Raw genomic sequence first — 13709 nt, forward strand, 5'->3', positions numbered from 1 at the left:
ACTAATCTTTCCCTTGACAGATTGTTAATTATCAGTTGTATGTTCCCAGTTTCAGATTACAAGAATAGGAACATGTTTACATCTGCAGAAAAAATAAATATCCATCTTATTCTTCAGTGATATTTCCCAATGTCTGTAAATTTGATGCAAGCAAAGAGGCCTCTCTTCTGAAGCAAATGCCCATACACACACCATTTTACAGCCAATTTTGGAAGATTCATAGGCTCCCTCTGCCAAAGGCATAGATTCTTTAGGGATCTACAGAGCCTAGTAAAGAACACTGGTTTTAAACCATAAACCTCCCTAGGACACTATGTTAAAACAGAAGAAATGCCTTAAATTTCCTTTCAAGGGCCTCTGCAGGCCTGGCCATAGGTGGTCATTTGAAGACAATGTCCTTGTGGTCCAGGCTGTTTCCAGGACATAGAGAACTCATTAGATAGAAATATCTAAATAACCAATACACCTATTCTATATGCATTTTCTCATCTCCTTTGACCTTGTATATCAATCAATAATAAATAGTTCTCAGTGTCAGATTCCTTATTTTTTTACCATTGTATTACAGTTGTCCCAATTTTCCCTGTTGCTCTCGGATGCCTTATTTTAGAGATGAAAACATATTTTAATGCAACTATACAAAACCCATAACCTAATGAAATTTGTATTCCTTGTTTGCTATTCTCTTATAGAAAAAAGGTTTATTAAGGAAAGATGAAGAGCAATAAGACACTTTTGAATTATGATTTCTAAAATGTTTTTAACCTTTTTAGAAAAAAGAAATATATTCATGTCTTTTTTTTTTTGAGGGATTAGATGGAAATCCTGGAGCACCTGGTCCACGTGGGCCAAAGGTATAAAAATATCATAGATAATTTTTAAAGAATTAATAATTTATAAAATATAGCAAGAAAAGTCACATGCCTCTAGCCTTGCACCAACAGAAGCGTGTCACTTTACAGGGTGAAAGGGGGCTGCCAGGCGTCCATGGTTCCCCAGGCGACACAGGCCCTCCAGGGGTAGGAATTCCTGGCCTAATGGTAAGTGAAATTCAGTTGAGCTTTTGAAACCCTGTTGATTCCAAATCATGAAATAAAATCTAGTGACAAAGTTGAAAACGAGAAAAACATAAATTGGTCTGAAAAGGAAACACCAGTACACACGAGGCAGAGAGAGAGAATGAGACAGCGCTGAGGTTGCGTCACTGTCACCAGGCGCAGAGGCGCTCACGCGCGCTGACTCCCGGACCAATCGCGCAGATCCTGGTTCTGGGACAGAAGCAGTGATACAACCTCGTATTTCTCCATATTCGGTGTATGTAAAAAGTGCCAGTGAGTGTTTGTGAGATTATAAGAATATCTAATATTAGATTATTATAAACTACTATATGTTTTTAACCAAAATAAAGTAAAAGTTAAAATTTAAAGTGAATAGAGTATGTGTGAATGGGATAGCAAAGGTCTCTAAGTATTATCATAAAGAAGAGAGAGTAGACATTGTTTTAACAGTTAAGGCAAAGAATAAACAGGGTTTTTTTGACATGTTTTAGCTATAAGGACAGGGCCTGCTAATGGTGACCACTGTGTATCTCTTCTTATTCACTAAATAGTAATAAGCGAAAAGCTTTTTATTTGCTATTAAAAACATAAAGATTCTGGAACAAAAACAATAGAAATATATATTTATTTTAATGACATTAATTTTGGGAAATTGGTTTTGTAATGAAGTTATCATGAGAGCTAAAAGAAAGTGTAAATAATGAATGGCTGTGGTGTTTGTAACTGGCATTTGATTTAGCAGAGCAAGAATATAAAAGACCATTGGAGATTTGAGATTAAACCAAATTTTAGAAAGTTGATTGGAAAATTATTAAGTGAGTGGAACAAGTTGAAGCAAAAAATAATAACAGTATAAATAGAAGGGGAGTAAAAGTAGCTTTGACAATAACAGTGATGTGAATATTTATTTTTAAAAATAAGAAAGGAAGTGTTAGTAAATAGTTAATGAAACCAGCTGCGGAGAAACCAGCTCTTTACTTAGGTTGTCAGTGCCTCCTCAGTGCCATGGTTATACGGATCTGTCCAAAAAGTATCCAGACATGTGATATGAAAACTAGAAACCTTTATTGAAGAAGATACAAAATACAGGAAATATTGTTCTTAGGACAATGATGCCTCAGTCCCCTTCAAAGCAAGCACCCTAAGACCTTACACAGTCTCCTAATCGCCATCAGCTGCCCTATTGTATGTTCCTGAATTGCATGAACAGTCTGAACTCTCTTCCCTTTCAAAGGTGATTTTAGTTTTGGGAAAAGACAGAAGTCACAGGTGCCAGATCTGGGCTGTAAGGGGACTGAGTTACCTGGGTGATTTGATGTTTTGTCAAAAAACTGTGCATGAGATGTGATGCATGAGTGGGCCCGTTGTCATGATGAAGCTGACAATCACCAGTTGTCCATAGATGCGACCTTCTGAATCATCCAAATAGTTCCTGCAAAGGAATGTTCAAGCTTAACTCAAAATTTGATGGAAATTTGCTGCTCTACTAGCTCAGTCCTTTTGAATGCAATGACCACACAGTGTACATGCTCACTCAATGGCATCTACCGCTCCCACTGACTAGTACAGTGAAGTCATCATTGTTCACACATGTGCATTCCAGTTCACGTTCCTTGGGTGCCAGGTTACATCGATGTCATGCAAGCCATTCTCATTGTATTAACAATGGTTGGACTTTTTCCAGACAGACCTCGTGTACTAGGGTTAGACCTATCATCATTAGGGTCACTGATAATCACCCAGCCTCGTTCTGGTTACACCAGACTCCCACTTGCTGAAGTACAAACAACTGATTAATGTTTTACTTCATACTCCTGTCACTGAACATTGGTTCTAGAAATTTCTTCAAACAGAAATGTCACAAAGTGGAAAGCAGAAGGGGAAGGAAACCCTGATCTGGTTACCCTGTGGGCAGTCTGTTTCTGAATAGAGAGAATCTGAATGCACTGTCTGTGTATCCGTGGAGGCACAGGCACAGATGATGGTGTGGAGAGAGACACCCAGGTGCCTGAGCAAGATCATGTTGATGTTTCCAGCAACAGGCATCTAATTAGGTGTTTACCTGTCACCCTGAAGTCTTGGCTAACTTTCCAGGGAGTTTTCAGAACGTGCATGGTGGCAAGCCCTGTTGGTCCACTAAATAAATTGCAATACTTAGCCCTTTAGTCCACTTGGATAATTTATGGAAATTGCTGGCAGAATTCTAATCATTGGATCTCATTCTACTTAGGGCCCCCAAGGACCAACTGGAGTGCCAGGTATTCAGGTAAGCTACTTAATCAAGTTATTTGGCACAGCATTTCCAGCTTACTACTTGGGGGAAATGACTGAAAGACTGTTCTCATGAGTAACCATTTACCCCCTTCTCCAGGGTCCTCGAGGTCTCCCTGGATTGCCAGGAACTCCAGGGAATCATGTAAGGACAGTCTTGGCCCACTCTGCCCGCCACACTTGTTTTAAGCTGCCCCTGTGCCGCTGTGCTGAAATATGAGCATAATGTTTCCATTTTCAGGGAGCTCCAGGGAAGGATGGAAAGCCAGGTCTTCCAGGCCCCCCAGGTGACCCGGTATGTTGACAGACTGCCTGATTTATGGACCCTTAATACACCCAGAAGCCAAACAGCCTACCAAGCAAGTTTTGCTGTCCAAACTAATTAGAATGCTCAGTGACTGCTTGGCGATTTTGTTTGTCCCCATTATTTTGTAGAAGGGGAAAAAATTCAAGCTGTGTCAGCACTTTTGTGTGTGTGATGAATACTTATTTCCTAAGGGTATAATTCAGCTGTACAATTTTGCCCCAGGCTGAGCCTTGGCATATAATGTCTCAATCCCATGGAAAATTGAGTTAAAATATATAGCCACAATTTCTATTCTTTCTAATGCTGGTGACTAAATGAATTTCATTTCTCTAAATAGAAGTTTGCAGGTAAGTTACTTGCAGTATGGTACAGATCCATTGATTCTGAGGTTTTAAAATGATGAAATGATTAAATTACAAAAAGTGGCTTGAATGAGCTCTTACAAAATGAATTTAAGCACTAAATGTGTGTTCCAAAGGTTTTTTTTAGGTTAAACCTTTCTTTGAGTGACAGTGAAATCCCTTTAGATAGCTTCAAAATCAGCAGCTATAATCTGAGAGGCCTTATGGTACATGACATTGTATTAAGAGTTTTATATAATAAAATCCAAATCTGGCCTCTCCTTTCTAAGCTTCACAAATCCTTCTACTTCCCACACTGGTTGGGCTTGATGTGCCTTTATAAACTACACACAGAGGCATATTTCGGCCATAATTTAACTCCACCCTCGAGTGAATCATCGTGCACCATCTGGGAATCGAGTAAAGTGTTACTTGGGTTTGCAGTGTCTCTTTGAAAGGGCAATTTAAGACACGAGGCCAGAACACTGCCTGAATTCCCTCAGTATCTGTCTTGTCCATCACTTCAACCATATATAGGCTCTTCTGAACTTTAGTGAGAAAGAACTTTAAGGCAAACTCATCCAGTAATTTTCATATTTCTCAACAACCTGATAATTTGCCTGGCAGAGGAGTGGGTTTTTTAAAATAAATGATTTACCTTTATGCATTATTTAAAACTAACGATAAATTGCTCTCAGCCTTTTGGCTGGGAGCAAGTGTAAAACCAATAATATGTTAGGATTGGCATAAAGGTTGCTTGCCACAGTCATGAAAATATAAAATAGAGATGCAGAATCAAAGCAATAAAATGCATGCATTTGGGATTCCTAGTAGAGGAATAATGACTTTTTCTAAAAAATTTCTACATTGCATTGTATGTTTGTATTGTCTTGGGTGCCTGTACATGTACAAATACACGTATTTGTTTCTTTCTCCACCATAGATTGCACTTCCTCTTTTGGGAGACATCGGTGTTTTGCTCAAGGTACTTTGTTGCTATGTAAGAAATTACATGTTAATTTCCAGGAAAAATCAGAAAGGAAATCTATATCAGAAATTGAGCTAATTGCTTAGCCTACACTGAAATTCAATTTTTAAATGGCAGAACATATGTGAGATAGGAAAAGAAATACATATCTCTATGTACCCTGCGCCCTTTACACTAATTCCTCTACTCTTCATGGGCCGAATCTCATTTTGGGTATAGACGGGTGGGGGAGGGGAGAGAGGGTGATTCTGAGCTGAGCTAAGGGAAGAATAGTGTCACTGACACTCACTGAATGGAGTAGCTCATCTCTCCTCTCTTATTGGGCATTTACTCACCCCAGCTCACTGCTGAGAAACCCTGTCCTTCTTCCCGTCTCTGGCCTGTCCAGACTGAGGATGAAAACCAGTGCTGCTCAATAAACAGCCAGCTTGCAAGGCTGAGGTTTGATGGCATGGGATTTTACAAAATGAACTCTAAAACTCCAAAGCCACCAACTGCCCTAACACCTGTTACTCTATTAAATAAAAAAACATGTCTATCTATAGCTATTTCCAACTCATAGGGAATAAATCTTGCTACCATTTTTTTCTCTAATACTTCCCCACGTGAAACAGGTGGAGGAAGAACAATAATGAGACACCCGTGACACTGTGTATATGCATGTTTCTTTGTGGTATGCTAAGACTGAGAGAACCCAGAGGAAAATCTGTCTCTTTACCTTGTATTCAGACCTTATGTGTATTATCTGTCTGTGTATGAATGGAGAGTGCATACGTGTACACACAAATACATATGCATACACTTAGGCTACATGCGTGTATATGTGATTTATTTTATATTCCTAGCACCTGCCTGGTGTTTTGCACAATGACTTATGTAATAGTAGGCAGGCAGGAATATTTGTTAAATCCAAAAGACTCAGGGATTCTAGTATATGTATTTGTTAGGTAATTAAAGTTTTGAGAATAGATATATAAATGTATATATGAATATCAATATATAAAAAATATAGAAGTTTTTAATACCTTCAAAAGCTAATGTTTTCTTATAAGTCACAAAAGAGTATTTACGGGAGTTTTGGGGCAATCTTATATTTAGTGAGTTACAGTCACATGCCAGGCGATGTGCTGTTTTACTCATGGCCTCTCACTCAACCTCACAACTACCCTGTGGGTTTAGGCTGCGGTAGTGTCCCGGTTTGCAGAGGAGAGACTGGAGTTCCAAGCGGTTAGTTAAGTGACTTACTCCAGGTCACACAGCTAGTATGTGTCACATTAACACAGAAATATGGGTCTTCGGACATTGTCTTAGGTTCTTTTTTAGAGCAGTAATGTTATAAATAGCAGAATTGTAAGTCATATCATTACAAAATACTGTTCTTTGAGGATCAAAAATTTCTACACTTAAGCAGAAATGAACATCCTGATAGAATATGGGGTGGCTCACAGAATAGACAAAAAGACTGTGAATAGGCTCTGACAGGAAAAGGGACCAGGACTCTACGGGTCTCAGAAGTGGATCATTTCATCAGGGCGGCTCCCCTGTAATAAGTGTTCTGTGCCATTGTGCCACTCCTAGCATCTCAGCCTCGCTTCTGAGACCCACAGGAGCAGGTTGGTGGGGAGAGGTGGGCAGGACATCTTGACTGGCAGTCCTAACAAACTGTATTCAATAGAATAGGGAAACATGTAGTTCCCCAAGGCAAAATCTACTACAGGAATTTACATTGGCTATTGGATCCATTAGGCCAACTTAATAATGCCATTTTAAATCCTGATCCTGTTACCCAACAGATTAACTCTCCTTGTCTATCTTGAGTCTTCAGCAAACTTGATCATCCTGCTTTCTGTTTTCAAAAATATCTTTGATTGAAATACTGAAAAAACATGAAATAACTCCAGGCCCGAATGGTGCCTGTCGAAGACTGCCCTGCAGGTTCATTGTGTTCCTTCCCTCTTTGAATGAGATTGTATGTCAGCTAACAACTGGTGCACCCTTATTCTCTTCATAAGAGTCTTAAGATATTTTTTCAAGAAACTTAATGAAATCTAGTTTCCTGGAATTTACCATTCTGGTAACCTTAAACCAAAAAAACAAAAAAAAAAATGAGGTCAGTTTGAAATAACTCTTAGAAAATTCTGTTGCCTCATAATAATTACCATCTCTTATATTTTATTAAAATAATCAATTGAATAATCCATTCTAAAATGTTATTGTATATTGATATGCCAAGGTTTTACTCTGTATCAAAATGCCACATTTATATGTATGTCTACAGATATAATAATTCATTTTCTTCATAATTTTTTAAGTATGAAAACCTTCTTGGTTCTCATAAGTCCTCAGACCTCTTTTTTATCATGGTTTTCAGATATAAGGGGTCATCTACAATTATGTATGTATTTTTAACTCCTCTACCAACATATTAACTCTGTGGAAAGATCCTGGTGTTAAAATTAGTTTGGAAAACATTGAACACTTGAGCTCCCTTTTCTATCACCATGTCCCAGCTCTAAGGAGGACCACCCCAATGAACACTTTTCAGCCCAGCACATTTTTTAGATAAATTACTTTAGATCTTTTCAATAACATACAAAATTAGTCTTCCAAGAAGCATATATTTTGAAATCAGATGTATGCTGCTATTTACTAGGTCAAAAATATTGAACTTGAGCCCTGGCTGGTGTGGCTCAGTGGATTGAGTGCCAGCCTGCAAACCAAAGGGTTACTGGTTGGATTCCCAGTCAGGACACATGCCTGGGTTGCAGGCCAAGTCCCCAGTAGGGGGTGCACAAGAGGCAACCACACACTGATGTTTCTCTCCCTGTCTTTCTCCCTCCCTTCCCCTCTCTGAAAATAAATAAGTAAAATCTTTAAAGAATATTGAAGTGGAATAGTCATAGGCAATTTGTTTTTTTGCTAACTTCAACAATAGCAATCTTTAATTCCCTTTTCACGTTTCAACATTCTTCCCTTTGGTAAAAAGGATAAAAGACTAGAGGCTTATATTGTCCTACCTTCTGTCAACTGTTAAAAGTAAACTTTGTCCCCATTCAATGGTCCCTATTCCGTGTCTTTCCTGATCATATTTTTATTTAACAGTTTATTTAAAAATAAACCTTTCTAAGGCTTTCCACAGACACTTTTTCTTTAACTGTGTGATAAGAAGTTTATCTTGTGAGCTCAGACACTTAAATTCAAGCCTTTCCAGATCAGCTAAAGGTTACAGAGAAGGCAATGGAAAGGTAATTCCAATTAGATTTCCTATCTGTACTTGCATTTGACATAGAAGCCAAGTCCAAGTCACTCAAGTAATTATTTCTCACATGAGTGCTTCCACTGACAAATAAAATGTTGGTAAACTGTGTGTATGGTTCTCCAACTAATTTTGCTCCCAGAAGGAAAAATCCTTTCTTCACAGCTTTCTCTTTCTCTTTTAAGGATTTATGCTATTGGTTGCATAACTCTGTTATGCTGATAGTTATTCCAAACTTTAATACCACCTCTCCTTTTGAACATGCTGCTAGGAAATTGAAACTCAGCCTGTGTTCTCAACTTACATGTCTTTTCCTTATTTATTTAGAATTTTCTTTTTAAATATCATTGTAGACATGTTTTCTTAAATTGAAGCTCACCAGTATCATAAACAGATATTATTTACTAGGTTCAGAAGTAACTTTTACCTCACAAGAAGTAGTCTTTTCAAATTGGATAAATTTAGTTTCAGAAAGTAGTAACATAGCAATTACTGTCTCACTTCTCTCTGAAAAAAGTTCAGAAAGAACTTCAAGTTTGATCAGGCCTCACTTTTATAGATGACTTTGATGGATCTCTCAGTCACCTTATCTTTAAACTCATCAGAACTTTTGTGGCAACTGCCAAACCAGTGTCCCTGGCCTAAAAAGCAACAAAGGAGAAGATGGAGGTGCTGGTGAGCCTGGAAAGTACGATTCTCTGGCCTGGAAGGTAAGAAGGCAAGAGGAATGTTGATTGGCCCATAGGTGACACACAGTACCTTCTCTCAGGTCTGTCACTCTCCTGTCCTCTCTAGGGTGACACAGGGCCACGGGGCCCTCCAGGAATCCCAGGCAGAGAGGGACCAAAGGTAAGGAAGTCTCTTCTTCACTCTCCCTTATGTGACCTCCAATTCAGTGTGAAAAAAAGGAAACCCATTTTAGTATACACTACTTTTTGCAAAAATATTTTGAAAAATTGATATAGAGCTACTTATAGATGTCATTTATTTGTTCCCTAATTCTGCTCAAATTACACAGCCCAAGTGTCTTGAGAAGAGATATTGTCATTGTTTCAAAAGATGACAAAATGATTGAGTACACTAGCTGAATATACTGTCTCTTTAGGGAAGCAAAGGAGAACGAGGCTACCCTGGGATACCTGGGGGGAAAGGTGACGAGGTAAGAGACTGTTTTCTGATAAAATAGTTTTATCAATTCTCTTTATGTAACTCAACAAAAGAAAGGTATCACTTTTCCTAGAGCTCATGTTTAATGCCAACACAAATAAAAACAATGACTTAGGTAGGTATTTGCAAATGTTAGCATGTTTTAAATAATAATATGTTTAGGTTTACTATCAGTGGTCCAGTTTTTAAGACAAGGAAATTGAAGCACAAGTTAATATATCAGTTACTATGTTTGTATTCTCATGTAGCAGATGATAATTCCAGCTCTCTCAAAATAAATACAAGGGGTTGGAGAAGAGGAGATTCACTGACAAATACTCTAAGGTTGCTGGTAGAATTGAAAGAATAGCTAACAACCAGCCCTAGAGATAAGAATAGCCCCCATCGCCCTGGGTGGTGTGGCTCAGTGGATTGAGTGCCAGCCTGCAAACCAAAATGTCACCAGTTCGGGCCCCCCTCAGGGCACATGCCTGGGTTGTGGGCCAGGTCCCCAGTAGGGGCGTGAGAGGCAACCACACATTGATGTTTCTCTCCCTCTCTTTCTCCCTTCCTTCCCTTCTTTAAAAATAAATGAATAAAATCTTTTAAAATAGTTTTAAAAGATCTTTAAAAAAAAAGAATAGCCCCCAAATTCAGCAGGACTTCCCTGGGACTCTGTTATAACATGACTCAACTTCAATGACTTTGGTTTATCATGGTCTCCGCTCAACTTTCAAACTCTTGGAAGAAAAGATCTGATTTGACTAGCTTAAATCAGCTGCCTACCCACAGACTAAAGTTCAAAGTCAAATGTGTTTCTGATGGTATAATTTCTGCCTCCAAGCCATGGTGATGCTTGGGATATCATTCTTTTCCTGCATAACTCGCACTGACTCAGAAAAACCAATTAGGATGATGAATTGTTGTTAGTTAAACAGTTCTGAAACTAATAATTCTTAATGAAAGGAAGTAAGCCATCTGACATATATTAACCTTGATGTTAGTGTAGAAAATCATAATGATATGAAGTAGATCTAGTTTTTGAGTTGGAGTTATATTTGACATTATAAATTATTATCGGGTGTTGTTTTTCATTAATATTGATTGTATTCCAGAAAACTGGGGATTGGCTCTTGAATTTTTCTGAGTTAAAAATTAAAGAACAAAGAAAATAGTATTAATTTTCATTCATAAATAAAACTGTAAAGGCATTTTATTTTCAAAATAAGTAAGAGTTATTGAGCTTTGGCTTCTTCACGCTCCATACAAAATTACACTGAAGTGCGAGCACAGTGTCTGATTCTAACAGTCTAACAGTGGTTAGCTGCCTGGATCCAAGAGGTAGGCTTTAGAGGCAGTTGAGAAGGTAATAACAAAAAGACCAGGAAACCATCGTAATTCAGGCTTTTCATAAATGACTCAAATTAAATTTATTAGAAGTTAATTTTTATTGACTTAATGGGATACTTCACCTTCTTGGTGAACTGAAATCGATTGTTATTATTCTTCTACTATCTTAGCGTGTTCTTTCTTGAGTACACTTTATGGATTCTTTAACACAGAGTACGCAAAATTTTTCATAAGATTCTCATTACGTAGGGAATCCCAGCAAGCTGAAAAGGAGATTCTCTTTAGTTGTTTCTTCACAAATTATATGAATAAACCTGAAGTAGCACCCTGGCTCCGCTGGACCACTTGGGGTGTAATGTGGCAAAGCAACACTTGCCTCTCCGACAGATGGGAAATACCATCTTGTCTTCTATTTAGACTCATATACTACCTGAAATTATAATTTGTTGACTAAAGAAAATGAAACCGATCAAGACTGTACACATTTCTAACTGGCTGATACACTATACTATTTTAACATGTACACAATAACTATTCCTACCAAATCTCCAATACCTATTGTACTCAAGGTAGAAGAGATAAAGGGGGATAGATACCCCGTCTCTTTGAGGACCTCTAATTATTGCACCTTCAATTTAACCCACCTGGAAACTGAGAAAGAGGCGTTGCCTCTCTGTTTATTGCTCTTAGAAAAATGGCGCTACCCTCCATCTGTGCAGATGTCATTTCACAGCTCGAGGTGGCAACTAGTAAGCAGCTAACAGAACACACCTCTTACAGAGTACATTCCTGCTGGGAATGCAGGCCTGAGCTCCAGTATTTCAGGATAATAATTTAAAAGTGCGACATGAAAATATTGTCAGCCATAACTTATCACAATAAATAAATAAATATTCTTGGTAGCAACTGAGCGAGCACTTGCAAAACCAAAATATCAGAGCAGGGAAAGAATTTAGTGGTCCCTGAATATCTATGCAATAAATTTTAATTTGTATTTTAGTTTGGCATTATATGCTAAATTGACTGTCCTGCTCCTTACTATGCATTTCTCTTCTTTAATGACCATCTTGTCCTCTAAAATTATCTTATTGCCCTTTAGGCCTCCCTAGTAACTTTTACCCCAACTACAAAATTTCAGCTTGTTCAGAAAAAGATTGCTGAGAATGATTTTTTTAAATTTATGGACTGAGCTTTATTTTAAAGTTTAATGTGGTCATCAAAGGTTAGTGAATCCCAAGTTTATAAATTTGACTACCTAACGACCTACTTAGCATCTCTACACTGATTCAGTGTCAAAACTAAAAAGAAAAGGAAGGAATACATATGTATGCAGATGCATTTTGTACATGAACATATAGAGAGAATTTTATAAAGATGTGGGTATTTTGAGGCAAGGCAGTTTGTGGTATAGCATTTATAATCTCCAGATATTGAGAAGTGCCATTTCCAAAGGAAATTTGTTTTCCTTCCACTTGTACACCTACAAACAAGTGAATGGCCAGGGAGTGGAGAGCGCCAATACACTATGCTAATGAACACCATTCACACACGTCCATGCTGTGTGTCACGCATTCACACACAGCATTGCCCAGTGCAGATGACATCATCGTGGAGAAAGAGTATGTCCACATTCTTTCTTTATTGGTGTATTCCTGCCACCATTCATCACCCCCCACCTCCTCCCACCCCTCTCCCCCACAGCAGTCCCTGCACAGTTGTTTTCTAATGACAGCAGAAGTGTGATTTCAGTGTGAGATAGACCAATGGATTTGTTTTAACAAAATAAAAATACTGCGTTAATTTTCATGGCTTCACCTTTATTCAGCTCCTAATCAACTCTCTGTGGCTGGAAGCTATTTTGAGATATGAGTCTACAGTGTTTTTGTCTCTGAATTTCCCCTCTTGTTTAACCTCCAGTTCAAGCATGGAGCTGTGATCATTGCCTCGAAGGAGGTATGCAGCGGAAGGGAAAGAAAAATTAGCCCACAAGTCCCCTTGGTTTTTGCGTTCCCAAAGTGTAAGCCCACAGGAAAATGTAAAAGAGAAGTTAAAAGGAGGGGAGATCCTTGGCTGGTGTGGTTCAGTGGATTGAGTGTCCACCTGCAGTCTCAGGTTCAATTTCCAGTCAGGGCATAAGCCTAGCTTGCAGACCAGGTGCCCAGTTGGGGCCATGAAAGAGGCACCCAATCCATGTTTCTCTCCCTCTCTTTGTCCCTCCCTAACTGTCTCTTTAAAAATATAAACTCCCTAATCTTCTCTCTAAAAAATAAATAAAATACGTGAAACAAATTTTCTAAAGGAGAATAAAATTTCCAGGCACAAACAACATGTCTCATTCTTTGACACGAGCATACCTGAGATTTTACCCAAGACTCTTATTACATGAGAAATTTCAGCATCTTCAAGGAGATTCTTTTCAGTGTTTATTCACGTCATCTCACATGGAAATACCTGAAGTAACATCTGATCCCATTCGGCATTAGATAGACAGGCCTGTCAGAGCTTGGTCCTTGAACCCATTTATGCCAAGAAACTTGATCTTATAGAATCTTGGTCCTATAGAAATTTCATAAATAAAGACGCAATAATTTAACCAATGTCACCTCACCTAATATTTATAATGTGTATAAAAATACATATTGCATTATAGTAAAAGGTAAAGAAATTTTATTACAACAATGAATGGTTTGGCAATATAAAAAGATCAGTCAGTAAAGATAATTAAATCCTGAAAGAGTGAAACTATTTAATCTACAACTTCCTGTATCGTGTGGTTATCTAAAATAACAAAAGGGTACTTTTAAAAGTGTATTTCCCTAATTTTAGAAGTCATCTAAGTTGATTATAGAAAATTTGGGAAATACACAGAAGCACTAAAAAAAAAAGGAAGCTATTTCTGTTTTCACACTCCAGGAAGAACTGTTGGCAATAGCGATATTATAGTCCACAACTCCTCCACAATTCCAAAGCTCAGAAGCCTCTGAAAACCCTA

General features: G+C 38.1%; 1 protein-coding gene across 1 annotated transcript in view; it reads left to right on the top strand.

Moving 5' to 3' along the window:
- COL19A1 (collagen type XIX alpha 1 chain) overlaps positions 1-13709 on the top strand; it is a 331257-nt gene that overhangs the window by 271320 nt on the left and 46228 nt on the right. The window contains 9 exon segments of the mRNA XM_036024315.1: positions 810-854; positions 963-1040; positions 3289-3324; positions 3430-3474; positions 3571-3624; positions 4921-4962; positions 8827-8931; positions 9017-9070; positions 9327-9380. Of these exon segments, the coding sequence (XP_035880208.1) occupies positions 810-854; positions 963-1040; positions 3289-3324; positions 3430-3474; positions 3571-3624; positions 4921-4962; positions 8827-8931; positions 9017-9070; positions 9327-9380 (513 nt within the window).

Source organism: Phyllostomus discolor, chromosome 4 (assembly GCF_004126475.2).
Source record: "Phyllostomus discolor isolate MPI-MPIP mPhyDis1 chromosome 4, mPhyDis1.pri.v3, whole genome shotgun sequence".
NCBI lineage: Eukaryota > Metazoa > Chordata > Mammalia > Chiroptera > Phyllostomidae > Phyllostomus > Phyllostomus discolor.